The sequence below is a fragment of the Penicillium manginii genome (genome assembly GCF_028828005.1).
Source record: "Penicillium manginii strain IBT 31320 chromosome Unknown utg000004l:1.0-7231830.0:1.0-7236170.0, whole genome shotgun sequence".
Lineage (NCBI taxonomy): Eukaryota > Fungi > Ascomycota > Eurotiomycetes > Eurotiales > Aspergillaceae > Penicillium > Penicillium manginii.
In genome coordinates this window covers 883,738-909,846 of record NW_026643105.1, presented here as the reverse complement: position 1 = coordinate 909,846, position 26,109 = coordinate 883,738, and the positions used below count along the sequence as shown (strand labels likewise).

At 48.3% G+C, this 26,109-nt stretch overlaps 12 protein-coding genes across 12 annotated transcripts; 6 read left to right on the top strand and 6 right to left on the bottom strand.

The window, feature by feature from the left end:
- Positions 1–170: 170 nt before the first annotated feature.
- Positions 171–785, top strand: N7533_004050 (uncharacterized protein; the record flags this gene model as incomplete). Its single annotated transcript, XM_057100700.1, has 1 exon — positions 171–785. The coding sequence occupies one exon, from the start codon at positions 171–173 to the stop codon at positions 783–785; it is 615 nt and encodes a 204-aa protein (XP_056960330.1).
- Positions 786–2,376: 1,591 nt separating this feature from the next.
- N7533_004049 (glucose-6-phosphate isomerase) lies at positions 2,377–5,599 on the top strand (the record flags this gene model as incomplete). The annotated part of the gene is made up of 6 exons (XM_057100699.1): positions 2,377–2,893; positions 2,999–4,119; positions 4,547–4,709; positions 4,731–4,806; positions 4,888–5,052; positions 5,138–5,599. Exons 1-6 carry the CDS (start codon positions 2,394–2,396, stop codon positions 5,597–5,599), a joined length of 2,487 nt encoding a protein of 828 aa, XP_056960329.1. The 5' UTR covers positions 2,377–2,393.
- A 615-nt stretch (positions 5,600–6,214) lies between these two features.
- On the bottom strand, positions 6,215–6,913 carry N7533_004048 (mitochondrial 37S ribosomal protein bS21m; the record flags this gene model as incomplete). Its single annotated transcript, XM_057100698.1, has 1 exon — positions 6,215–6,913. The coding sequence occupies one exon, from the start codon at positions 6,911–6,913 to the stop codon at positions 6,215–6,217; it is 699 nt and encodes a 232-aa protein (XP_056960328.1).
- A 269-nt stretch (positions 6,914–7,182) lies between these two features.
- Positions 7,183–7,674, top strand: N7533_004047 (phosphatase YCH1; the record flags this gene model as incomplete). The annotated part of the gene is made up of 2 exons (XM_057100697.1): positions 7,183–7,297; positions 7,364–7,674. 2 exons carry the CDS (start codon positions 7,183–7,185, stop codon positions 7,672–7,674), a joined length of 426 nt encoding a protein of 141 aa, XP_056960327.1.
- Positions 7,675–7,989: 315 nt separating this feature from the next.
- N7533_004046 (class I SAM-dependent methyltransferase) lies at positions 7,990–9,693 on the bottom strand (the record flags this gene model as incomplete). Its single annotated transcript, XM_057100696.1, has 4 exons — positions 7,990–8,870; positions 8,935–9,139; positions 9,216–9,479; positions 9,544–9,693. 4 exons carry the CDS (start codon positions 9,691–9,693, stop codon positions 7,990–7,992), a joined length of 1,500 nt encoding a protein of 499 aa, XP_056960326.1.
- A 366-nt stretch (positions 9,694–10,059) lies between these two features.
- On the bottom strand, positions 10,060–11,219 carry N7533_004045 (RNA recognition motif domain-containing protein; the record flags this gene model as incomplete). The annotated part of the gene is made up of 4 exons (XM_057100695.1): positions 10,060–10,323; positions 10,384–10,836; positions 10,904–11,076; positions 11,147–11,219. The coding sequence occupies 4 exons, from the start codon at positions 11,217–11,219 to the stop codon at positions 10,060–10,062; spliced, it is 963 nt and encodes a 320-aa protein (XP_056960325.1).
- A 211-nt stretch (positions 11,220–11,430) lies between these two features.
- On the bottom strand, positions 11,431–12,927 carry N7533_004044 (glycosyltransferase; the record flags this gene model as incomplete). The annotated part of the gene is made up of 1 exon (XM_057100694.1): positions 11,431–12,927. The coding sequence occupies one exon, from the start codon at positions 12,925–12,927 to the stop codon at positions 11,431–11,433; it is 1,497 nt and encodes a 498-aa protein (XP_056960324.1).
- Positions 12,928–15,420: 2,493 nt separating this feature from the next.
- On the top strand, positions 15,421–16,239 carry N7533_004043 (uncharacterized protein; the record flags this gene model as incomplete). Its single annotated transcript, XM_057100693.1, has 1 exon — positions 15,421–16,239. The coding sequence occupies one exon, from the start codon at positions 15,421–15,423 to the stop codon at positions 16,237–16,239; it is 819 nt and encodes a 272-aa protein (XP_056960323.1).
- A 516-nt stretch (positions 16,240–16,755) lies between these two features.
- Positions 16,756–18,367, bottom strand: N7533_004042 (uncharacterized protein; the record flags this gene model as incomplete). The annotated part of the gene is made up of 8 exons (XM_057100692.1): positions 16,756–17,140; positions 17,200–17,582; positions 17,633–17,703; positions 17,753–17,789; positions 17,840–17,938; positions 17,967–18,025; positions 18,080–18,212; positions 18,272–18,367. The coding sequence occupies 8 exons, from the start codon at positions 18,365–18,367 to the stop codon at positions 16,756–16,758; spliced, it is 1,263 nt and encodes a 420-aa protein (XP_056960322.1).
- Positions 18,368–20,504: 2,137 nt separating this feature from the next.
- Positions 20,505–22,386, top strand: N7533_004041 (uncharacterized protein; the record flags this gene model as incomplete). The annotated part of the gene is made up of 2 exons (XM_057100691.1): positions 20,505–21,201; positions 21,251–22,386. 2 exons carry the CDS (start codon positions 20,505–20,507, stop codon positions 22,384–22,386), a joined length of 1,833 nt encoding a protein of 610 aa, XP_056960321.1.
- A 510-nt stretch (positions 22,387–22,896) lies between these two features.
- On the top strand, positions 22,897–24,127 carry N7533_004040 (uncharacterized protein; the record flags this gene model as incomplete). The annotated part of the gene is made up of 3 exons (XM_057100690.1): positions 22,897–23,118; positions 23,174–23,661; positions 23,731–24,127. 3 exons carry the CDS (start codon positions 22,897–22,899, stop codon positions 24,125–24,127), a joined length of 1,107 nt encoding a protein of 368 aa, XP_056960320.1.
- A 557-nt stretch (positions 24,128–24,684) lies between these two features.
- Positions 24,685–25,292, bottom strand: N7533_004039 (uncharacterized protein; the record flags this gene model as incomplete). The annotated part of the gene is made up of 2 exons (XM_057100689.1): positions 24,685–25,149; positions 25,218–25,292. The coding sequence occupies 2 exons, from the start codon at positions 25,290–25,292 to the stop codon at positions 24,685–24,687; spliced, it is 540 nt and encodes a 179-aa protein (XP_056960319.1).
- Positions 25,293–26,109: the final 817 nt, after the last annotated feature.

Genomic DNA, 26,109 nt, shown 5'->3' with positions numbered 1-26,109 from the left:
AAGGAAACAAAGATGCGAGCATGCTTGTCGCACTCCGTCGACTGGTAAATCTGGAGTTCAAACATTTCAATCAAGTTGAGGAAACCCTTTCTCGGCTCGTCCAGAGGTTTGGAGGCGGAAGAAATACGGACTAGGAGTCTATTTTGATTCGAATCCAGGGTATCCTGCCAATGCTGTCGAGTGTCCCAGACGGCCCAGACAACTCAGCTGTTGAAGTAGAGAACAAGAAACGACCTGGAAGCCCGCTAGAAGGAGGCCACCCCCGAAAGATTGCCAAAAATACCGAAGGGAAACCAGACACCATCCCGCCTACCACCGTGAACGATCGAAAGCGCCCTGGCAGCCCGCTAGAAGGAGGCAGATACCAAAAGACTCGCAGAAAATCACGAGAAACCTCAGATACAGCGCCAGCCGACCCACCAGAGGAGCACATGGACCCATACATTGCGTCGGATCTTGCAGTCATATTTCATAATGATCTTCTCGGCTTGCCGCCCGATGCCCCGGAACTAGCCGCGACGCGTCTGGAGAAGCGGCTCGGCGTAAAGAGTACCGCAATGCTGCTGCGTCTTGTGAAACAGAAGAAAATCAAATGCATTCCCGGTCATTTCTTACGAAACGAGTACGCTATGGAATCCATGACGGAGGTGATGAAGTCGTCCGATGGGGCTGAAACCTTCCGTCTCGGTCTTGAGCTCATGTATGGAATCTTTGATGAAAGAGACACCTGGCTGGACATTTTGTATCAGATTCGAATCCTCGGATCAAGTCAGGATGCCAAATAACAAGCCATGACCTAGCCAGGGGGTTCTGACCTCTCATGCGTATCCCAAATTCCTGTTTCAATGTCTGCTTTTCAGATCCGGCGTTCGCCTGTATTCAGCAGAACTTTCTGTGTGTCGATAGGTGTCAATATCTGCCATGCCATGTCTGTGCATGATGATGATTTTACTCGCAAAGCAAAAGTTGTTGACATTACTTAGCGTGATTTAGATTTCGAAATCTCAATCAAATCTCCTCTCTGTTCTATTCTTAATCGATCTACTCATATCTCCGGCGAAAGATGGACGCCACCGGGGGAGGGGATAGATGCCTTGTAGTTGCATCTCTAATATTATGCTCGCAAAGTCCTAGTTTCAAGCCGAGAAGGGGAAAACTCACACAACTTATAACAATAGCTGCAATAGTCAGACTATACAGAAGTATCAGATCTGAGTTCTCAACTTCCCAGGGAAAGAGCGAAGGTATCTGCCTACGGAATGTGCCCTGAGGCATGGTATTCTCTATAGTTACTAGTTGGTGCTAGTATTATGTATACACCCCTGCCAAAGAACATCTAACGTCACTGATAACCAGTCATGTGGTCTTATAGATAATATTGAACGCTATAAACCTAATTTTCAAATATTTGCTATTTAATACATTTCTGGGATGTTTACTAGGTTGTTTTACCGTTTACCTTATTTAGTCGAATAGTAGCCACAATACTTGTCTTTATACTCGACGTGGAAGTCTTGCAAATAAGGAACGTGGAGGAAACATGGAGGAGGATAACGGTACGAACAGGGCGGTCCAGATTTGTATGGGGAATGCTAGTACTAGTAAATTCAAGGGGACCCTTTCCCCGGCATACTAGTAACCTTCCCAAATAGTTAACCGACTACCTGGGTACCCATTGCACATAATACTACTAGCATGTTAAGCGTTAATCCGAGAGCTGGTGGTGCTCTAAACTTCCAATTGGCAGGGCCGTAGGACTATTACTAGTAAAATAGGCATTGTATACTCCGTACTAGTACTAGGCTAGCGGCGGTCAGGTGTAGACTCAGACAGGACGGATAATTAGAACGGTCTATTTTTGTCAGCAAATTCAATTCCAAGCTAGTTACAACGGCTAATGACCTACCACTAGTAGTACTAGAAGTAGTACTACAGGTACCCTGTAACCCTGCAGTCAGCTGGCACACAGAAATGAAATTAACGCCAAGTTAGTCTTCGCTTTTCTGAGGGCCGGCAATTGAAATAGAACCAAGTAATGTACTCTGTACTGGGAGGAGAATTCAATTGAAAATACCCGAGCAGTAGCAGACCAGGCCCGAATGCGGCAATGATGATGATGCTTGCCCACCGCGCCCCTCCACCGGACCCCAACACGCCGAAGACTTGACGCCATTCCTTTTCTGCTTCCCTTCCCTTCCCTTCCTTTTCTTCCCTTTTTCAAAGTTCTCTTCATCTTGATTCTTCCCTGTTCTCCGTGATACCCATCTGTCATACTCTGTAAGCTCTACCCCCATCCAATCCACCTCTCTCGTCCCTGTCGCATCTCCCCTCTTCTTCCGCTGCCCCGCACTAAATACTAACTTTGTACGCTTACAGCTTTGTCGACTTTCATCATGCCTGGATTCTCGCAGGCTACTGAGCTCAGCTCCTGGAAGGCTCTCCAGGAGCACCACGCCACCCTGGGCCGCAACATCGTGCTCAAGGAGTACTTCGAGAAGGACCCCCAGCGCTTCGAGAAGTTTAGCCGCACCTTCAACAACACCGTGGATAACTCGGAGATCCTCTTCGACTTCTCCAAGAACTTCCTCACCGAGGAGACCCTGGGCCTGCTCGTGAAGCTGGCCAAGGAGGCCGGTGTCGAGGAGCTGCGTGATTCCATGTTCCGTGGTGATCACATCAACTTCACTGAGGACCGCGCGGTCTACCACGCTGCTCTGCGCAACACCTCCAATGAGCCTATGGAGGTTGACGGCAAGAGCGTTGTCGAGGATGTCAATGCTGTTCTCGATCACATGAAGGAGTTCTCCGAGCAGGTGCGCAGTGGTGAGTGGAAGGGTTACTCTGGCAAGAAGATCGATACCATCATCAACATTGGTATTGGTGGCTCTGATCTGTAGGTTTTCTCTCTTGCTTCATCAAAAGTGCAGTGTTTTGTTTATTTTGTTTTGTTTTTGTTTTATTTTTCAAATGCGCCGTGGCTAACAATGTTGTTAAATAGCGGCCCTGTCATGGTCACCGAGGCCCTGAAGCCCTACGGCCAGGAAGGCATGAAGCTTCACTTCGTGTCCAACATTGATGGCACCCACGTCGCCGAGGCGATCAAGGACTCCAACCCCGAGACTACCCTTTTCCTCATCGCCTCCAAGACCTTCACCACCGCCGAGACCACCACCAACGCCAACACCGCGAAGAAATGGTTCCTGGAGACCGCCAAGGACGAGGCGCACATCGCAAAGCACTTCGTCGCTCTGTCCACCAACGAGGCCGAGGTCACCAAGTTCGGCATTGACGCCAAGAACATGTTCGGCTTCGAGTCATGGGTTGGCGGTCGTTACTCCGTCTGGAGCGCCATTGGTTTGTCCGTGGCTCTGTACATTGGCTTCGACAACTTCCACCAGTTCCTGGCCGGTGCCCACGCCATGGACAAGCACTTCCGCGAGACTCCCCTGGAGCAGAACATTCCCGCCATCGGTGGTCTGCTGAGCGTCTGGTACAGCGACTTCTTCGGTGCCCAGACTCATCTGGTTGCTCCCTTCGACCAATACCTGCACCGCTTCCCCGCCTACCTGCAGCAGCTGTCCATGGAGAGCAACGGTAAGGCCATCACTCGCTCCGGCGAGTATGTCAAGTACACCACCGGCCCTATCCTGTTCGGTGAGCCGGCCACCAACGCCCAGCACAGTTTCTTCCAGCTGCTGCACCAGGGTACCAAGCTCATCCCGGCCGATTTCATCATGGCCGCCGAGTCACACAACCCCGTCGAGGGCGGCAAGCACCAGCGCATGCTGGCCTCTAACTTCCTCGCTCAATCCGAGGCCTTGATGGTTGGTAAGACCCCCGAGGAGGTCAAGGCCGAGGGTGCCCCCGCCGACCTTGTCTCTCACAAGACTTTCCTGGGCAACCGTCCCACGACCTCCATTCTGGCGCAGAAGATCACCCCCTCCACTCTGGGTGCTCTGATCACCTACTACGAGCACGTCACCTTCACCGAGGGAGCTATTTGGAACATCAACTCCTTCGACCAATGGGGTGTCGAGCTGGGCAAGGTCCTGGCTAAGAACATCCAGAAGGAGCTGGAGACTGATGGTGCGGGCGGCGGCCACGACGCCTCTACCAGCGGTCTGCTCCTTGCATTCAAGGCGAAGGCCAACTTGGCGTAGATTTCCTTTTCCCGGTCGATCCGATCATCCAGGACGATGGGGCTTTGACGAGCAACGAATGATAAATGTTAGGTTAGGTTTATGCCTAGTATGAGTACGTGAAAATTAAATTGAACCAGTTCATCTACTATAATTCGTTATAGGGTTGTTTTCTTTAGTAATTTTGATTGATATAAGTTATGGAATCTGGGGGGTTCGTTGATATACCCAAGTATTCCATGGTTCACATGGTCTACCATGGTTGGTTGAGGGACCTCGGTGGTGGAGGTGGCCAAATGGCCTCTCCGCGCGCCAGAAAAACATACTCCGTGTCTCCTCCGCGCCGCGATCTACGCTCCTCAGAAACCACCTCGCCAGAGCCGGGAGGCTGGATCACACCATGAAAGTCACCGTACCATCCGCATCTCGAGTCCCCAGTGTCGTCGCCCTGCTCTCCATCGCTGGTGCGCTGTTACCGTCCAGCGCAGCAGCGGGGGACAGCCGTGGCGACAGCGGGGAGGGATACTCACTGGGCCAAGAAATCCCCATATCCTGCCTGAATCGAACATTGTGAGTGTGACTTATAAACAGTCCACAGTTCAAACTACATAGTCTTCAAGAGGAACAATTGCTAACCACCGAATGCGTTTCCAGGGACGGCGAACATGTATGCTCTATGCGCCGCAGCCCTCCTGAAGACGGCACTCACCCCCATATCAACAAAACAGCCAATTGACAACCACAACAGATTACAGACGACCTGGGCAAACTCCAATACGTGCCCTTCGTAACATGCAACGAGACATCCCGTCCTCTCTCCATCCACTACGGCGTGCCCGAAACAATCACCTGCACCGTCCCCGCCCTCTCAGACACTCTATACCACCTACTAGAGTTCTACGTGCACTCCGACGTACCCATGACCTGCCGCGTCCCAACCGCACCCTTAACCCAATCAAGCGCATTCAAGGACCCCCCCCTCAGAAACTGACTCCAAGGAAGTCGAACCCAACTCCCTCTCCGCCCTAAACGACAACGGACCCCCCTTCACACCCATAACGATCGCCCTGCAGGGCACCCTGCAAAAAAGCCACCTCCACATCTGGACAGACATGAACATGCTAATGCACAACATGGCCTCGGACGCCGCAGCCCAAGATAGCACCTCGAACGCGCAAACCGGCCAACCAGGCTACACCGTCGCCGGAACCGCGTACTCAACCCCCGAATTCGAGGCTGCGCTGGCAAAAGCCTCGCTAGACGAGGATGACAAGGCCGTTGCGCTGGCGCAGGCTGCGCGCGAGCCTTGGACGCCCGGACACGGGACGAAGGTTATTCGCGGTGAGCCGTTGGCGTTCTCGTTTCATGTTGCGTGGGTTGAGGGCGGGGCGGGGATTGGATGGCCTGGTCGGCCGGAGGAGTATTCGTTTTTGGGACCGGGGGGGACGGATTGTTGTTGAGGGATCTGGGTCCGGGTTCTTTGCCAGTGCGTTTTTCTTCCTTATGGCTGCTTCGGTTGGGGCTTTGGGGGCGCTTTATTGGGAGCGTAGTGGTGGAGGGTCGAGAGGGAGGTCTTCTTGGAAGGGGGATGGGATATTGGGGGTCCCGCCAGCTAGTAGGAGTCGGTCTAGTGTGACTTTTGGAAATGGAGGTCGGATTAATGGGTATGGTGGGTATACTGCTGCTGGAAATGGGAACGGGGCTGGTGGTGGTGGGTATGGGGGGGTTCCCTGGTGGGAAGAAGGATTGAGGGAAATAGCGAGTGATTTGTACTATATTCATGATTATACATAAATTATATTGTATCTTCTCCAGAGGTTCTTCGCCACATATACGGGTGTTCGAAGTTATAGCAGTTCAAGTCAAGATCCAATGCATTCGGTATCTAATGTAAATGTAAATGATCCGGCAAGCTGGGTGGGAAAAAAAGAAACTTTGCAAATAGTTATACATGTATCGATCAACAAGGTCCACCTATCAAAAATAGTAGACATCTCACACGGGATATGGGATCGTCCCTATTCCCATCACAGTACAAATCTCAGTATATACAGCGTCTGAACAGGAAGTCCATCTCACCAACCCTGCGCCTGCATCCGCTGGATCTTCTTAACAGTCTCCTGGAATGAGAACTTAAAAAGCTTCTTCCACCGCATCCGCTTCTGCTCCTTCCGCACCGCACCCTTGCGCTTGTGGAAGCGCTGTTCAAACGATTGCGCCTTGATCTTGTTGGTGGAACAGGTGATCTGCAAGTTGCGGATAGCAGCTGCGAGGTCGACGCCGCGCTCGGGCTCGACGTGGATTTGTCGGCCCAGGGTTGGTCCCAGCTTCAATTCCATTTTACGCGAGGCGAGTTGCTGCGCCATGCGTTCCTGGTTGTGTTTGCCTGCGCTGGCGCTGAGGGAGGCGACGTTCTCGGAGACAGAGTCGGCGAGACCGCGGCGACCGCGACCACGGTTGGTGGCATCTGTGGATTGTGTGCCGCGGTTGCCTAGGTCGAGCTTGTTGAGGATGTCGTCGAAGTCTGAGGCGCTGTTGGCTCCTTGGGGATTGGGAGCGGCGGCAGTAGTGGCGGCGGTGGTTGAAGCAGAGGATTTTTGTGTGGGTTTTTCGGAAGAGTCGGAGGTAGTTTGCTTGGGTGGTTGAGAGGAGGTACTTGAGGAGTTGTATCGGAGAGTGCTGGTGAGGAAAGATTGCTGGAATAGAGGTTGTTGGTTCAGCAACCACGGTGTTGGCCGGGCACGGAGCCCACGGGCCAAAAGGCGAGTATCCATTGTTGTGGGAGCGCTTGTGTCTTCTCGCACAAGGCTAATTGAGTGGATTGGGATGTCGCTTTTCCAAAGAGGTGGATGTGATGGGGGATTTGGAGGTCGCGAGAGGCGGAGCGGATCGATTGAAATTGTAGATCACGTGCACCTCCGCAGCTTGGAGCGCCGTGGAGCATTTACAAGCGCTGCCTTTTTGACTACACTTGTCTTTGTCTTTCTTTCTTATTACGTGAAATTCCACGTTTCAAGATTCACGTCAAATACCCATTCATTCAATGTCTTCCATTTCGATCGCGTCTCTCCCGCGCATGAACCGGGATGCTCTAAGCGCCCTGCTCACATCTACCACCGAATCCGATAAGCTCGCAATCATCGATGTTCGAGACTCTGGTATGGCCCCCCAGATGCTGACTTCTCCCCGCGATTACTTATAGCGTAGTTCACTAACTTTAACAGACCATATCGGTGGCCACATCAAGTCCTCAATTTGGGTCCCAACTTCATCTCTCGATGTTCGTTTGCCAGAGCTACTCCGCACTCTCAAAGACAAGGAAATGGTGATTTTCCACTGTGCTCTTAGCCAGCAGCGTGGCCCCTCTTCTGCACTTCGCTACGCCCGTGAGCGAGAACGTATTCTGGGCCCCGAAGAGTACCAGAAGCAAGAGGTCTTTGTGCTCGAGGGCGGATTTGTCCAGTGGCAGGAGAAGTATGGCAAGGATGAGAAATTGACAGAGGCATATGTCGAAGATATCTGGCAGGAATATTAAGCTGCCGCTGTGCGCTGCTCCTGAGTGAAGATATCCCTCTATGCTTTATGAGAAATGAATATTGTGACAAATTAGAAGATACGGCATACACCAATTGCAATGACATCGTGACAAAAATGCGTTTTCTTCTGGTTAATCATTATAATAAAGTATTTTGCCCATAATAACCTTGGAAATGAACTTTTAATCATTCGTGATAAGACATATCCAATATTTTATTATAATACATTTTTATATCCCATACTAGTTCTCTCCGAGTCGATATTTTGTTATCATACAAAGGTGGGCGGTATGGATGCCCAGCTTGGACTATATTCAAGGCATTCCAATACCCCCTCCAAATCCAACAGGACGTCTCTGGCCATCGTTCTCCGGAACAATGGTCATAACCTTATAGATCTGGCCCATAGAGCCACCGCCCTTCTCAATCAATCTCTTCCAGCCAGTTTCCAAAGTCTTTCTGTGCTCTTCGTCCTTGACCTTCCGAAGAAGCTGTTGCATACGCTCTTCAATTCCCAACGCTGAAAGAAAGTCGCCCTGATCCACAGGGCCGTGAACCTCAACGCCCTCACTTCCTTCTAGAGCTGCTTCGGCAAGAGCAGTGAAGTCAACGTCCGCACTGACGTCAACCTGACCCGGCGACGATAGGAACGGGACAATTTCATGGTTTTGAATACCACGTAGAGAGTTTATCGGAATGGTGGATGCAGTCCCGTAGTCCATGATCAAGGCTGCTCCTGAAGGGGTCTTCTTAACTGGTTCTTGGACATCAGCCTTCCCAGACCGAGGAGCACCGTCACCACCGATACGACGGGCGAAGTCTGCGGCATAGATGCGACTCTCTGGGCTGACTTCAATCATCGAGCCCGGCTGTGATTTGAGCGCCCGGTAGCGGTCGGAGGCTTCGGGGATGACGAGGGAATTAGGGGTCGAGGCCTTCGCCTTGGTCAATTTGAATTCGGGTTCGCCCTCGATGTTTTCTTCAACGGCCTTGGGATTCAAGGTGACAAGGAGCTCTCGCCACTGAGGAGTGTTAGCAACCTTCAATGGTTCATGTAGCTTCTGCGGCCCGGTAGGAGTCATGATCTCCGTCTGCTGAGGTTCGTTCTCGGGAGATGGGGGGACAGATTCAAAGGCATGGACAGGAAGCGCGTCGAAGAATTCATGTGCGAAGATGAAGGGGGTCTTTCCTTCCTCTGGTGAGTAGACATGTTAGCCAATTCATTTTTCCATAGCGACTATTCCGCCTTTGTGACTTACCGTGTGGCAACAAGCGAATGTCCTCGACCCAGATGATGGGTACATCAAAGTATTTGCACACACTCCGGTGACCAATATCCGTTTCTTCCATGACCGCCTCTTTGCCGCAAAGGGTTGTTTTCTGAAGCTGTCGCAATGTCGGACTAGCTTCAACGAGGTATATAGCTTCAACGCTGGAAGAGAAGCTCTTGAAATTCCGGAATGTCTGTCATAGCACCGGTTAACCTCAAACTCTGCAATAGGATGAACCTGAACGTAGAACTCGGTTCTTGACAACTGACCCGCAGCATATCATCCATTAAAGTCCCCTTGCCCGGGCCGACCTCCATCAGTTGCACACCACTTTTCGTCCGGCCCTGTGCCATCCATTCCGCAATTGTCCAGATACCAATCAACTCGCCGAACACTTGTGAGATCTCGGGCGAAGTGACGAAATCACCATGTTTACCAAAAACAGCTCCGCCTTCTTGGGTGGTGTAGTATCCTCCTTCCGGTGAGGTCAAAACTTGGCGCATAAAGGCTGAGATGGGAATAGGACCTGTGACCTAGATGGTGCGCCAATTGTCAGCATGGGTGCCGAGTTATCGAGGAATATCAGACAGGATTCACCTTCATAGCACTGGCCAATATACGTGCTAAGGGCGTCGACCATTGTCTTTGTTCAAATGTTGAGTTGCATCGTCGTAAATATGGTGACAATACCGGATTGCGAGACCTCCGCAAGGCGTGCAACGCGATGCGCCTGGTGACGGAATTCATGCTTAATCAGAGCTGGAGGGCCCTTGATGAGCTTTTCCGAGCGGTCGAGAGCCAGAGAGGGAAACTGCAGCGCTTGAATTTGACAATTGCGCTCGAGCCAGGGCACAGGTCAGGATGCTGGTTCGTTCTGGTGTGTTTCTGCTCCGCAAAAGCTCCGGTCCACGTGATCTTATCTTTATCGCGCTGGATTTTAGCCTAGGATGCCCCAGGGCGACGGCCATGAATATCCATTCATGATGTCAATTATTGAATAATCATACAATTCGTGATAAAATAAACTAAACACGTAGCAGAAATGATACATTGAGAGTGTAGGCCGATATATCCGGTTCAAGTTGGAAGTATTACATGAGTATCCATCAATAACTATCGCCTCCGCCGACTTTGGTTGTTTTGCTGTGTATCCACCATCATCTGATCGCTGTAAAGACTTGACTGGGGCAAGTTGTAACGAAGAGCTTCATCCTCGACGTCAAAGCCGTAACTTCCATTTTGGACCTGAGGTTCTGCGCGGCGATTGCGTCGATCGCGATCGGCCTGCTCCCGAAGGTTGTTAAACGAGTTTTGCGTGTTGACATGCGTGGTGTCGCCGCCAACTTTCAGCTTGAAAGTTAATTTCCGCTTGTCCGCCTATGAGATGAATATTAGCTGGAAGTCATGAGATGATTGGAATCTGCTTTCGATTCTTACCCATTGGTTGTCAAAGTTGGCGACTGTGTTCTCCGCAATTTCCTTCTCTGCATAGGTGATCTCTGCCGTGACAGCTGGCGAGTGGCTGATGACACGGCAGCTAAGCATTGGTCCAGTCCGGGACTCCAAAGCAGCTTGAATATCTGCGGCAGATGTCCCCGGGGAAAAATTGCTCCCCACCACGATGAATGGGCCCGAGGCGCCCTTAATCGACAGGCCATTCTTTGCTACTTTGGGATGGGGGTGGGGATGGGGATTGGCATCCCGTGCATTCTGGACAAGGGACAGCAGGCGCTCCGAGTGCGGATGTTCCTTTTGATTCTTTTTGCGCGCGGGCTTCTCGCGTGATCGTGCGGCCCCAACGGTGGCAGGAGATAGGTTCGTCTTCACTTTGGTCTTGTGTTGAGGCTGGGATTGTGGCTGGGTCGTCCGGAATGAGGCCGATGCGGATCGCTGAGAGTGCCAGAGAGATGATTAGAGAGTCGAGCGCATTAAACTGAGAGGACCACTGTGGTAATACCTTTAACTGGCCCGGAGCTGCGATGCGACTAGCCAGGCTCCCGGGCTTCGCAGGCTGTGCCCTGCTCAGTGCGCCAGAGCCAGAGCCGGGCGCACTCGCTCTGCGTTCCTTCTTGTTTTTGTTCTTTCCGAGAATTTGGTTGGCCAGCAACTCATTCTGCTTCTTTTGACGATCTGAAACGCGTCAGAAACAAGGTCGTTTTTGCAGGGCGTGCGGGCGCTGGGGATGGGGATAAAGGTTTACCGGATTGGATGATCTCGTCAAAAGAGGGTCCCTTGGGAGCTGGTCCCTTTGGAGCTTGCTTCTTGGGCGGCATAATGGCCTCTGAATGAGTGATAAGTGAGGAAGATCAGAAAAGTGGATGGGAGTGCTGATCTTAGGGAATGCGGGAAGAGAACTTGAAGCTGCAGAGTTCAAGGAGGGCTCGGAAACCCAAGGTTAGTCTTACTTTGGCCCGCTTTGAGTGGAGCCGCGATCGGCACTGCAAACACTCGATGATATTTATAGCAGTAGTAGTAGTCTCACAACTAAATATTTTGGTTGACAAGATTCGTTTCGACAATCCTCCATCCCCCAGAAACGAGACAGTGTAGTCTAAGTAGTTTACCGACCATAAACTCTCGATGGTTCCAAAATTGCTTTGCCACAAATCCCATTGATCCCACTACAACCACCAAACCAAAAGCACTAACAGTCCAAAGATCCCAATTATTGGCTTTCCATGCAGACATGCGTGAGTCTGCCGTCTGCAGATGCATCGGACGTAGTTCTCTGCCGTTTTGATCGAATCGTAGCTCATTGTCATACATCGCCTCGTCTATCAGATCTGCAGCGTGGCTTTTCCGACGCGCTGCAACATGGGCGATACGTTGGAGACGTAGTACATTCTGTCCGTAAAGTCCCTCTTCCCCGGAGTCAAGAATCTTCTTCGATTTCATATAAATCTCATCGGACGTAAATGTGAATTTGTCGAGAGACTCGGCAACACCGCCTGCCACAAGCCTTGTTGTATTGGCGGTCTGGTCGAAGAATATTCCCATGGAAAGCATCGGTTTTCCGTGATAAAGGGCCTCGTTTGCACTAGAACCGCCACCGTGGGTAAAATAGAGCCTCGTAGACGTATGGTCGAGGATGGCACGCTGTGGAGCAAAAAAAGGGAACATCCAGTCAGGGTGCTTGTTTGCTAGCATATCTGCCAGCGAAATATCCGCCATTTTACCTTCGATCGTCGTATTGAAACGCCGGCTGGTATCGATATCATGCCGGCCTGTTTTTGGGATAGCCCATATCACACCGTCGACAAGTCCTTCCTCCATCAGACGACCCACTCCAATCAGAATTTTGGTTACATCTTCATGGGGAAGAATGATGTGCGTGCCAAGAGCAATATAAAGAACGGATATGCGACTGTACAAGAATCCTTCGCACTTTGAATCCAAAGGATCCCAGATAGGACTCAATAGAGGACCAACTGGAGCGCAAGTAGGAGGTAGGTCCCTTGGGATCTCTAGACCAACAAAGGAGTTGACAAATATCAGATAGTCCGGCTTCTTGGGCTTGTGAATTGGACGGAAAACGCCATGCTGTTCACGCATTTGTCTAGTACGACTGAAGAGCCTCATGATAGCTGGTAAATCAAGCAAAATGATTATTTCATTCTTCAAACGTAGCCACATTGAAGCATCTTCTGAGGTCATAGTACCAGGCAATTGAAACCCCGGCTGACCGGGAATATAAGGGCAGGGCAATTGTAGCGGTGGCCAGTTCGGACAGACAATGGCAATTGGTATGTTATACTCGACATGCATATCATTGGCAGCTTCCACGAAGAAATCTGCCACAATCATGGTTGGACGTGTCTTTGGATCTTCGATAATCTTTTTGAGGCCGTCATATGTCTGAGGCCAATAAGAATCGAACATGGATTTGGAAATAAATGTTGGCTCGATGCCCTTGCGAACGTCCCAGGCTTGCATTCGCCGGTAGTGATCATTCAGTTGCTCAGATGTCGGACCAGGGCCCATAGTATGAATTTTGGTGACAAACCCATATTGATTGGACTTGATCCAGCTTTCTTGACCGTCAAGAGTCGCAAATTCAATAACATGACCGCGCTCTGCGAGGGCCCTACCGATTTCTAAAACGGGGCCTTTTATTTCGTGGACATCCAGTTAGCGATATAATGTTCCATTGCTAATTGAGGTCCTGATAGTACTAGTATTCTGCATGCTTACCGGCATGAGTAAACCCCCCCTGTTGTCACCACAAGCAATATTTTCCGCGACGGGTGCACATGTGATGAATCCATTTTGGGACCCGTGAAAAATCGTGTAAGTTCAAATAAAAGTTGAAATTTGAGACGCATCTCGACCTTTAAGAACATAAGTTTAGGCCCCCCCGTCGTCCTTTTCGAGCGGAGTTCGCTGCATGGCTCCACTCAATCCCGCTCGGTTTGATCCGGGTCAGCACCCATGCTAATAGTGAGTGCTTAGGCGCCCCCGTTGTTTCATAACTAACCAATGCATCTGCGTCATCATACCTCTGGTTTTCCAGAATTGGTATAGACCAGGTGCTCTCAGGCGATCGATTGATAAAAAGGACAAAAAGTGGCGTAGTAGACACGAAATGACAGTTTGTACAACTACTGCCCAAGGCAGTAGGTGGTGTTGAATGCCATTCAAAGGTTTTTATTTTATGAAACTGCTTTCTCGGAGGCTTCGTGTGGTAAACCTTGAAGGCTCAAGCTCCCCTGCTTAGTTTATATCTCTTCAAGTTAGTTCTCGAAAACCTTCAAGTTGTATTAACGAGTAGCTGTTCATGGGAGGATCCATAGATTGACGGTAGATTATGGGGATAGCAAGAAAACAACAACATGGAAAAATGAGACAAATAAATGACGGGTAGTATCAAGTCCCGCATAGCTGCAGCAACATAGGGACTTGTCAGGACTCATTTCCCTAGCTAGCTGGGTAGTTATTGGTATTCCCAAATATGAGTCGGGTGTTTGGATTTACGTTGTTGGCGCACAAGGAGTTCTGGGGGTTTTGTTGTGCCCATCATCGTAAATTTCGGGGTGTTAATGGATAAAAAGGATGGAAGGGTTGATATGCGTAGTTGTAGAGAGAAGAGGAAGCAAGGATATCTAGACATGAAAGGATGGCACAGTTGCTTTGATGCCTGAGGCCGTCGATGCCAATGACTATACTTGAAATGTCAAAGACACAACGCAGTGAGCACCGAAACAACACGATACTAGTATACCTCACCTCTTCTCAGCCTTATGCGTTCAAGACCGCTCGCTAAGGTTGATTTATGGAATATAAAGAACCTATCACTTTTCACGCGTACTACTAACTAGTAGTACTATGGTTATAACTACCTACTAACTAACTTGTAGGTATAATACCAACTTGAAGGTTCGCTCGACATTTGAATTTGTATAGGAAAGATATCCACCTGGGCACCTGGGCAGTCAATTTGAATGTGAGTACCTAGGTATTGATAATATTATAAAAAAAACAGAGCACAGTACTAGTACCTACCTCAGTACCTTTTACTAGTATTTCCTTGCGTGATAGTATATAGTATACTACTAGTAGTATATGCTACCTAGGGTAAGAGCTGGAGAACTTCAGAACTACATAGCAGGGACTTCCATGAGCCTTGGAACCCGGTCCGCGAGCGCTGGGTCACCTGGGCAGGCCAGGGCTTTTAAGTTGACCCGTTCCTCTACTAGTATACTCCCCATCGTCTCTCTCTTCAACTTTGCTTCAACTTCATTCTGATCACCTGCCCAGGTGAGCATCTTCCAGTCTTCCGACCCCATCGTGTCGGAGATAAACAGCGGCGCTACTTCCGAGCAGCGTATGATAAGTGATCTAATCTATTAATTAAGGGAGGATTAGAACAACGATAATCACTTCAGCCGCAAACGCAGGCCCGGATCTATTCTTTAGACTCACACAATAATACTATTTTTACTACAATTGTACCAATACAAACCTTGGAATGACTCCAGTATACTAGTATTTACCGACCAGATCACCCACGGTACACTACTAGTATGATAAACACCCAGTCTTTGACTCTGGTCCCACGGCATACTACCATTTAGGCGAAATATTTGCAGATCACTCCGAGTCTTGCCAGCATTCTGCTATTCTGCCCAGGTGAAAAACGGTACGCTAAGCTTCCTATAGTTTTTGTACCTTAGATTGAAGTTTGGCTAGCACACCAGGCAGTTGTACTGGCACCTGACTCCGTACGGAGAAACAGCATGTTTCAACAACTGACCTTGAGTGCCACAATCAGTCTCAATGATTAATCAGGGGGCGCTCAATTCTAACAGCTTTCTAAGTACCCCATTGGACGTAGTTAGATTAATTGTTTTAGAAAGGCGGGGCTATGTGCATATGGACAAGTTGGCCCCCATTCGGGGCGCACTTTGAATTCCACCTTGGAGCCCCTCAAACCATCATCTCTTTTGCTCCCACCCGAATTCCGATCAACCTTGGAAGATGAATTCATCCCTTCCCCCGAGATATGAGATCCGCGTTCTCGGGTCAGAGCATACAGAATGGGTTGGGGCTATTTGCGCCCATACAAATATGTTCTCCTCTCCACTGTGGCCAGTCCTGTATCCTGAAAACAGAACTGAGCGAGCATATCAAATGTTTCGTACGGGACATTACATGATGCAACACCAAATTGACTCTGGATTCTCCCTTGGCATTTTTGACAAGGAGTACCAATTCAAGCGACCAGAGTCTGCGGCTACCGAAGGCAAGCTGTACTGGAACCTGGACGACGCGAGTGCTACCGAACACGACCTGGAGAGTCAAATGGATTTTCCATTGGTTTCAGTTGCTATGGCATACGATGGAATCGATGAGCTGGATATGGAAAAGATGAAGCCGATCATCGGGACATTACCCCTGTTCGCCACAGCCTACAAGGCTTTAAACGAACTTGATACGCGCGATTCTGCCTCATGGAAACCCACTGGTCGCGGTCAGGTACTGATGCGTAACGCCACTAGTACACGTGGTCCTTACGAGGGCCAGGGACTGATGAGACAGTTGGCTGAGGAGCTGATGAGACGCTCGGCATCGCTGGGTTTTCGGGGTATTCAGATTGAAACTGGCTCTGAAGCTGTCCTCAAGGTTTGGTCGACTCCCCCGGTACAGTTTAAAGCAAATGTTATTGGGAAGGTACACACAACCACGTATGAGGAAAAGAACGAGTCTGGAGAGACCGTATATCCGTTTCGGCCAGCAAATCTCAATCTCGGCAAAGTTTATGTGGATCTCAAGACTGCGGGATCTCAGCCAGCTTGATTTCCGACTCCTGTCAGACCATCCCGACCGAAGGAATCCTGGTTCATCTACAAGGGAAGATTTAGGTCAAAAGCCGGGGTTTTCTATCCCAGCTTCTTAGTTTGCTATCGCCCCCTGTACTTTCAGCAGCATTGAGTTGGAGAAAGTTTGTTTTGATGGAAGATTGGAAAGATTGGTTCCACTGAGGCATTGTACGGTTATGCCAGATCCATAAGAGGGTAGAATATTAATATGCGAAGGGGTATTGTTCAACTTCAATTTGGAAGAGACAAAGTTATTCTATCGTTAGAGAACCGTTGAATCATATTTTTCATGAATAGTACATACATAGTAGGGTTACATGAATGTTCTTATCAGGTACAACCGGATACTGAAAGTCGCTTAAGGTCCCCCGATTAATGAATACTCGCCATTACGCGTGCTATACTCGCCCAATCTCATTATATCATATTATTATAGAGCTCATTGATTGACATTATTTTAAGTACACGCAATTAAAGATAGCAGAGAAATTGACTAATACTGGCCACGCCTTGTGTCTCTGTCAACTAGCTCCACGTCGCTGTTCGAATCGTCATTATGTGACCGCGCCGCATACTTGACGGAATAGCTGACAGATTTATTTATCGCACTATCTTGACCGTAGTTCGCTCTGTTGCTTCGACCTCCTGGCGCCGCAGATCCGTATGTTCTCCCGTATGTCTCTCGGGTAGAGCCACCCAGCAGTGCGGGAAACCAACGAGCAATAAGCGCTCTGGATGCAGGCAGACAGGCGCACAGTACAGAAATCTGGCATTCGATGACGGACCAGTAGATGAGTGGGTAAAGACCGAGGGTCTGGTTGAGACCCCAACGGTTATTCCAGAAGACAATAACTCGGATAATGGCGATGATAGTGAGGCTGTGACGTGAATTTAGTACTTCTTCAGCCTATGGAAAGTGAAGCTTGGGGACACTTACAGTGAGCCAACAACGAACATCAGTGCGACAGTTATCTTCTTTCGCAGCGGCATTTGCAACTTGCTCACTTCCCAAACTGGCAGAACAATAGTGATCGTATCCACGACAATGTTCACGAGGCAATTCACCAGGATAGAATTAATGAAGTTGATGCACTGCCCTGATTCTTCGTTCGTCCAACCATTCCAGGTGAGGTGTACAGGAAGACAACGAAATGAATCCACCAATGCCCATGTGATACCGATCGCGGCATTTATGCCGATGAGACCATATGCGATATAGCGAAACAACGGACTTTGGAAAATGCGGAGAAGGAAGAGAACAACCGAGATTTTGGCGAGAGATATCTGGATTTTGTACATCACTGCAAGAGCTTGGAAAAGCTTGCATTTGTTAGTACTACAGGATATTATTGGATGGAGAGCGATCAAACCTTGTAAAATTCGGTGATATCGGGGAAATCAATGTCCCAAATATTCCGACCGAAGCCATACCGTATCACTACTTTTTGTTAGTTTTTACCTGGGGAACGTTGGATGGAGCATCAACTTACTATAGACATAGATGGCATAAATCGCAACACCCATGAACTACCTACCGTTAGCATACCGATAGTGAGCCGATAAAACGACTGACTCACATATGAAACAATGATTGTATAGTCATCCCACCCCCACCCGCCGGCAAGTCCACTGCTCTTGGCGAATATCCTCGCCACGAAAAAAAATCGAAGCAAGAACTAAAGGAGTCAGAGTTGACCCACTGACCACTGGAGGGCCCTTGAGCGGCGTAATGTCACATTCATTTTCATACTGCCGTTTTGTAGCTGAGAGTGTTAGGTAAATTGAGAAAAGGCTGATCAAACACAAGTGAAACTTACTAAAAAATTCCTTGGTTGTGCAATTACTCTCGACACAGCTCAGTAAAGCAGAAGGGCGCGAGTCACTGGCACAGAAGCATGTGCTGTTATTGGTGAGGGAACAACTTGAGAACAAGCTCTCATTGCATTTCAACTGGGAAATAAGTTGTCAGCGCCAGGTATTTAGTTATAACACTCTACAAGTGTACTCACAGTGCAAGAAGGGAACTGCGTCGCAGTTGAGCTTGCTGCTTGTATCCCCACTACCAACAGAGCCAGGAGGCTAAGTAGATACAACTGGGTTCTCATCATGAAATCGAACGTACCTAGGTACGGATATTCAAGTTCAAGTTGGGAAAGAGGAGAACAGTAAGTTCGCACGGGGGGGCAGCCGCTTGTTTATGTTTGTGCTTCGGCATGATTGTCTCGAATGGGCAACGTGGGGAATTCAAATTTGTTTCACTTAATCACTACTCCTAGGTAAAAGAAATAATACGCTAAGCCACGTGTTGACCCAGGGTTAAGGTTATCCATCTGCACAGTTTCCAGCTGAGGCGTCGACCCTAATGATCTTACTGGGTTCTGATTGAGCCTCAAATCATGGATCGGAGGGACCGGGACTAGGGCTGGGTCTCGGTACGTTCGGTGAGATCTGGATCGGGAAAATCATCCGCTTATTCCCGCCTAATCAGTGTAAAATTTGAATAGCGTCCCGAGTCTCCACAATGGACAATGAGGAGGTACGATCGGCCTGGGCCCCTTTTAACTTGGCGTAAAAAGCCACAGGAACTTGGTTGAATTATTTCCGAACCTTGAAATCGTTAGAAGATAGCGTGGCGCAATAGGTACCAAAATTGAGTCGTAACGTATACTTCACAAAAACAATGGAAATAACCGCCTACTCCCTACGATGATTATGCCTTGGGTATTTGATTTCCAAAATTCTTGTCACTTTCACAGAACTCATTAGTCTCTCATTAGCTGCGGGGACCTCGGCTCTCATATGCCGGTAATCCTGATTACCAGTGCACAGCTAAATATTTACCCTGGATTCTCCACTAGGAAGCATTGGCAGAGGGCTAGGAAGGGAAGTTACATGAATTGCTGACCCACCGATGTTTCCACCGTTGCTTGAAAGGGATCTTTTCTAGTGGAACCTGAAAACTAGCATGATCAGACTGTGGGAATTCGTAGAGATCTGTATTTTTTCCAAACGAGAAGGCCATCACACGAGCACGAACCAATTCATAACTTCTTTAATGAACCATAAGGCTTACTTTCTATCGCTTGTAAATGCTTGAAATTCTCCTTTGCGGTGGGTAATCTAAGTCGCCAAGTCTACCGTCAAGTTCTAGAACCGTAACACAAGTACAAGACTAGCCTAATGGGCCGACAACTTCGCACTAAGGCACTGAAAATACTCCTAATATTAGGCTTCTTTAAGTTTCTTTTTTCGCCGCGAAAAAATGGAAATTTAGTTGCTGTCCATATTTTCAACAATCTTTCATCTTACGGCGCATTCATCAGTGCTGAAAAGTTTGATGTCAATGTCGCGGAGTCATACCGTAATCAGAGGGAGTAAATGATAGGAAAATTATCTTAGAAGCCTCGGCATTTGGATTATTGAGCTCCGAGTCCATGTCTGGAAATTAAATTACATCATTTAATCTATTCTTGCCAATTGGTAAGCAACACGAAACGAATCAACTTGTCCTAATGCATACAGCGGACGGCTTTCTTTATTTGGCATGTATATGCAGGGGTGAGGTTGACGTCTCTCTCTTATTGATCCATTCCACTTTTAGAAAGATGCTTGTTTGAGAACTTTGAGTAACTGAGGAGAATGTGTCGCACGTCGTCGTAGTTCAACCAAAGGGCGCATATACCCCAGCTCTCGGAGTGATTCCGACTCCAGGGGAATTTGATCGACATATACTATACTCATGTCGCATGAGGCAATCAAAATCCTGACCGTTGAAGAGTACTAAAAAGGGGTCACTCAATCAGTGCTCAAGGTAAGCCGGATGATCGACAAGCCCACCGGACAGTTTCCCATCGCAGGAAGACCGACCGTGGGGTTAGTGGAAATTCCCCGGCGGGCGCCCGGATGCCCAGGTGGGCATTTCCCCTCACGAGATGCCAATGTTGCTCGATAATATACTAGTATTCTTTAGCATTCGAATAGAAAACTACCCCAAAGCAACAGTAATGCATACCTCAAAAATTGAACTTTCATCACACTCCAAGCATCTATAATCCGCCTACGGCTTATCCCGCCGGAGATTGAAATATTATATGTAGTATTATCTTATCAACATTTGGAAGGCTCTCCAAATCAATTATTTCCGATCAAGGTAACTGAAACATTCAGAGCAGCTTCTCCGTCTTGCCTTATATCGATATTTCTACGAGGATTTAATATTCCTGGTCGTTCGCGCAGCCCAAAATGCTGTACTCCAAAGGGTCACGATGGCAAGGCTTTTTAGCCATATTTCTTTGCATTTTAGTTGAATTTTGCTTTCCGGTGAATGGGCACTCGAGTATCAAACCGGATATTGGCGCGCTTGCTTTTCCATTTGGCCTTGGCAATGTTCAATTATCCCAAAATCGCTTTCTGGAAAATCAAGACCGCACCCTGAACTATTTGAAAGACATAGATGTGGATAGACTTCTCTATGTCTTCCGGGTGAACCATGGAATAGATACACAGCAGGCAGATCCTAACGGCGGATGGGACGCTCCTGACTTCCCGTTCCGTTCGCATGTTCAGGGTCATTTCCTCAGTGCCTGGGCCCAATGCTATGCTGCACTCAACGACCAAACATGCTACGATCGAGCAGCTTACTTTGTTACCGAGTTGGAAAAGTGCCAGGCCAACAACAAAGCTGCCAGCTTTACAGATGGTTACTTATCTGGTTTCCCAGAATCAGACTTTGCAAAACTTGAAAATTCCACTCTAACAAACGGCAACGTTCCTTATTATGCTATTCACAAGACGCTAGCCGGGCTCCTGGACGCCTGGAGCCTATTGAATGACACAACTTCTCGAGACGTCCTTCTTTCCATGGCCCAGTGGGTCGATGAACGCACAAAGTCCTTCAGCTACGATAAAATGCAGCAAATACTGCAAACGGAATTTGGCGGTATGAATGAAGTTCTGGCCGACATCTACCACCAAACTGGCGACGCTAGATGGCTTACCGTTGCCAAGCGCTTTGATCATGCGGTGGTTTTTGACCCCCCTCGCAGCCGATGAAGATGAACTTGATGGTCTCCATGCAAATACTCAAGTTCCTAAATGGATTGGGGCAGCTCGCCAATACAAAGCCACGGGAGATTCTCGGTATCTGGATATTGCCCGCAACGCTTGGAAAATCAATATCAATGCGCACACATATGCTATTGGTGGCAATAGTCAAGCTGAGCACTTTCACGCCCCAAATGCTATTGCTGCATATCTTACGAGTGACACTTGTGAAGCATGTAATTCTTACAACATGCTCAAGTTGACTCGTGAATTGTGGCTTGTCGATCCTAAGAATAGCGCATATTTTGACTTCTACGAAAATGCGTTACTGAATCATCTCCTAGGACAACAGAATCCCGATACGGACCATGGTCATATTACTTATTTCACTCCTCTCAATGCTGGTGGTCGTCGTGGTGTCGGTCCTGCTTGGGGTGGCGGTACTTGGAGTACAGATTACGACTCATTCTGGTGCTGTCAAGGCACAGCGCTAGAAACGAACACTAAATTGATGGACTCGGTCTATTTCTACAGCGAATCGACATTATTTATCAATCTCTTCATTTCTTCAATCCTACAGTGGCCGGAGATGGGAATTAGTTTAAAACAATCTACGTCCTACCCCGTCGACGACACAACGACATTGGAGGTTTCTGGCCGTGGCAGATGGAAAATGAATATCCGCATTCCAAACTGGACGTCGGGCGCTAAGATAACAGTCAATGGGAGAGTTCTATCCAATGTTCAGGTTTCTCCGGGATCATATGCTCAAATTTCGCGCTCATGGGCTGATGGGGATGTCGTTGAAGTCCACCTTCCCATGAGCCTGCGTACGATAGTTGCCAACGACAATTCAAGCATGGTCGCAGTTGCGTATGGCCCGACCGTCTTGAGTGGCAACTATGGCGATCAAGCAGTGAATAATGTCCCATCTATTGCTCTTGACTCTATCCACCGCATAGGGGATTCCAGTCTTGCTTTCACCTCTCTTGCCGATGGTAAGAATGTTACGCTGAGTGCATTCTATGACGCCCAGGGCTATAACTATAATGTATACTGGGTCGCTACAGGGAAGCTGTGATGCTGAATACGCTGCTATTAGTAGATCCTGAGAGAAATCGCTATTGTCGGTGTGAATTAAGATTACTAAGTATAAATCTGAAAGAGTCTCTTGTGCTCATTAAAATTTGAATAATTCGAATACTATACTAGAAATTCATCATTCATAGACTGACCGACCCTTTCCTCAACCATTTTCAACTGACATTCGCCAATTGAGATGAGTGGGGTATTCAATGCTAATTCGGGCTCCTCATTCGGAATACGAGATGAGTCATTTCCTGTCATGCATTGGTCGGCGAGTACGCGGAAGCGACTTGTTCACATAATATTCCAATTGATTGAAAGAGACCCACTTCGCTCGGTCAGTATTAAATATGCTCAGCATAGCTAAAAACAACCCACATATTGTTTCCATTTCCCCCACAAACACAGCTTCAAGTGAGGTCCGGTACTCCGGATTCTTTTTGTTAAGAATATACCCAACTTCACCTTTCTCCATACTTTGTTTGCTAAAAAGGCATACTCCAACATGGCAACAAATCCAGTGGATCAAGACGATGAGCGTGAGCAGATCTCTCAAAGTCTCCTACCGACTTCTTTTGCATGCTCTTCTTTGAGTCGACTTTCCGGTGGCACTGCCAATTTCGTATATCGGGGCACATTATCCGGGTCCACAAAATCCATCATCATCAAACATACCAAAGGACATTCTGCATCGAATCCGAACTTCAAGATTGATAGTAAGAGATGTGTCTGTGCTCACTGTTCGTTGTCGGGAATGGACACGATAGCTGATTTCTGCGTAGCACTTTGAAGTGGCCATTCTCCGCACACTGAGCGATCTACCGCCATATGTTGAGGCTGGTGTGACTGTCAAAACACCTGAACTCCTACATTTTGATACAGATACAGATACACAGATTTTGGAAGATCTCCCTGGCTCTGTTGATTTGAAGACCTTCCTCCTTTCTGATGTGTCAAGCGAGTTATCCAAATCATCGGCTGAAGCTCTCGGTCGCGCGCTCGGATCCTGGCTGCGATCGTTTCATGACTGGGGCAACAGCAAAGATCAATCGGGATGCAAGGCAGCCCTCGGCGAAAATGAAAGCATGAGACAACTCAAATTCTGGGTGAATTACACCATGTTGCTTGATACTATTGCGAATTTCCCCGATATCCTCGACCCGAGTCGCCATGTGTTTGAACAAGTTCGCGACTTTGCTGCGTCCGAGTTGACGAAACAGGACCACGACGATGAATTCGGAATTATCCATGGTGATTTCTGGATTGGGAAGTATGTTCAATTTTGAATTTTGCTTGGTTTCTTCAGATGGAAAGCCTGCTAACAAATGGTCTTCCCTAGTGTTCTTATTCCCAACGTTGCGGTTGCCAGTCAAGTGGATACCACTCTGTTCGTTGTTGACTGGGAGTTGGCGCAAATCGGTACTCGGGCCTTAGATCTCGGGCAGATGATCGCTGAGCTATACGAAACGAACCTTTTCAAAGGGTCAGAGGCTGGCATGTGGATCATTCAAGGACTCCTTGAGGGATATGGCAATTTGAGTGACAAATTGGCATTCCGCACAGCAATCCACGTTGGTGTTCACCTAATCTGCTGGGGTAGTAGAGTGCCTGGATGGGGTAGCAAAGAACAAATTGCAGATGTTGTAAAGATTGGAAATGACATGGTTATCGGAGGCTGGGCGAAGGACAAAGAATGGTTTGAGAATCATGGACTTGGCTTCTTTTTCAAGAAATGATACTGGGGGTTCATTAAATGCTTTGATCCGATAGATTCATCGGAATTATCATTTGCATAAATCTACAACTTATGTTTTATAAGCCATTTTGACTGAGTATAGAAACATTTTAATTGACTTTCCTTAAGCGTCCTGTCTTGGAGAATCGTATACCGTTTCCTGCCAGGTCATATCACGTTGCACCCTGATTGAATTTAATGGGACCTCATCCCCGACGCGTCGTCTGCCTGACTGATTTCTAGTCGTATACGTTGCTTGGAATTCAAATCGGGCCGGAGTGCTGAATGCCCCCCGCCCGTACTTTTAAGCGCCGAGTTGTGATAATCGCTCGTTTGTGCATGGGAGGTGCCAAGAGTGCTGGAGAATTTTGATGAAAGCATCATGAACAACGGTCGCAAGGTCGGCAGGCAGGCGGAGATGATTCCGCTGGAGCATTCTATGAGACACCACGTACAGGCCCTGGCGAGTGTCCAGGGGGTATCGGTAGGATCAAACTGGAAGAGTGTAGAAAACCGATAGGCGCTTGTAAATACCACACTGTTCATTTGAAGGAAATGTTAGCTCATATTTTCACTCGGAATACCACGAGAAACCAGAGACCACCTGGAACCTTGGAAGTTGGTTCTGCTGAAGGGAGAGGAAACTAACAAACTGCCCAAAAGAAATACCGCAATTACCGAAAGTCGATGTGTGAGGTTTGCATGTAGACCCCATACAACATGTACCGGCAAAGAAAGAATAGCTATATCCGTGACAATATTCGGGACCGCATTTCCAATAAATGAAGCCTTGAGATTGATGCAGGTACCAGGTAGACTGTTATTCCAGCCCTTGGCAATGGGATTGCACTGAAATACGCTCACGCAAATTATAGCAATTACCCAGCCCACGACAATGGCGCCCAGGATATAAGAGGCGATGCGGAAGTTACGCGTCGGAAATATGCGGGCGTACATGAGCAATATGGAGATCTTAATAATTCCCACTGTTGTGCAGTAGACACATTCAAAAGCCATGAGCAACTATGTGTGCGTAAGCAAGAATCCCGTTTTATAAGTCTCTGTGGGGGTAGAGTGGATAGTGTTCATACTTTTGCAATGGTCACGATGTTCTGTGTTGGGAGAGCGGCTGCATGGCGCCCCAACCCATAGTTGATCACTAGCATAGCAGTCGTTAGAAAAGCGGGGATGAGAAAGGTCACGGCTTGGTTCTCTTTTCTTACTGGTTAGGTTAAGACCACAAGTTGCAGAAAGAAATACCTGTATCCGTCAAAGTCAATTCAAGAACTGGACAAATAACTTAGGCTGGCTCAAACTCACGACCGACAGCACAATCGTATAGTCATCCCACCCAAACTGCAAACCCTTTCTCCTCCGCGAAAGAAATCTCAAGATCACGAAAAAAAAATCCCAGAGCGGTCATGGCGATTGTCTGCGCTCGAAACTCCCCCTGGCGGCTTTCGTGGATATCCATCGCCGATGCCATAGCTCACCAAGCACGCCTGAGGACGTTGCAATAAGCTCAACCGTCACGAAGGTGGCGGGGACTGAAACGAAGAGGATTCCAGTTTGAAGAAATATGCAGGGATTTAGAGCCAAGCCTTATATTGATTATCTTCCACACGTGGGGGACCCTTTTTGACCCCAAGGATTCCCGGCAGTAAGAGCCCACAAGGGGCATTTTAGATTCTGTCAAGAACGGGTGATCCTCAACCAGAACTGTCCTGCCAATGACTAAACTAACTTCTTCGGTAAGTGACACTGATATCCGCAATTTAGCGAAATAACGGTGCTGCTGCTAGTTTGGTGTTGTGGCTTGTAGATCTTTCAGCCGCCTGGGGCATAGTGGAGCAAGTGGCCTCGCGATCTCGAAAACAGTTGGGCCGCGGACAACTTCCGACCAAGACATGTCAGCCACTAAATCCTTCAGGATGTAGCTAAACGGCTGGCGTGACTGCAATCTCCCATTTCAGGACTAGAATC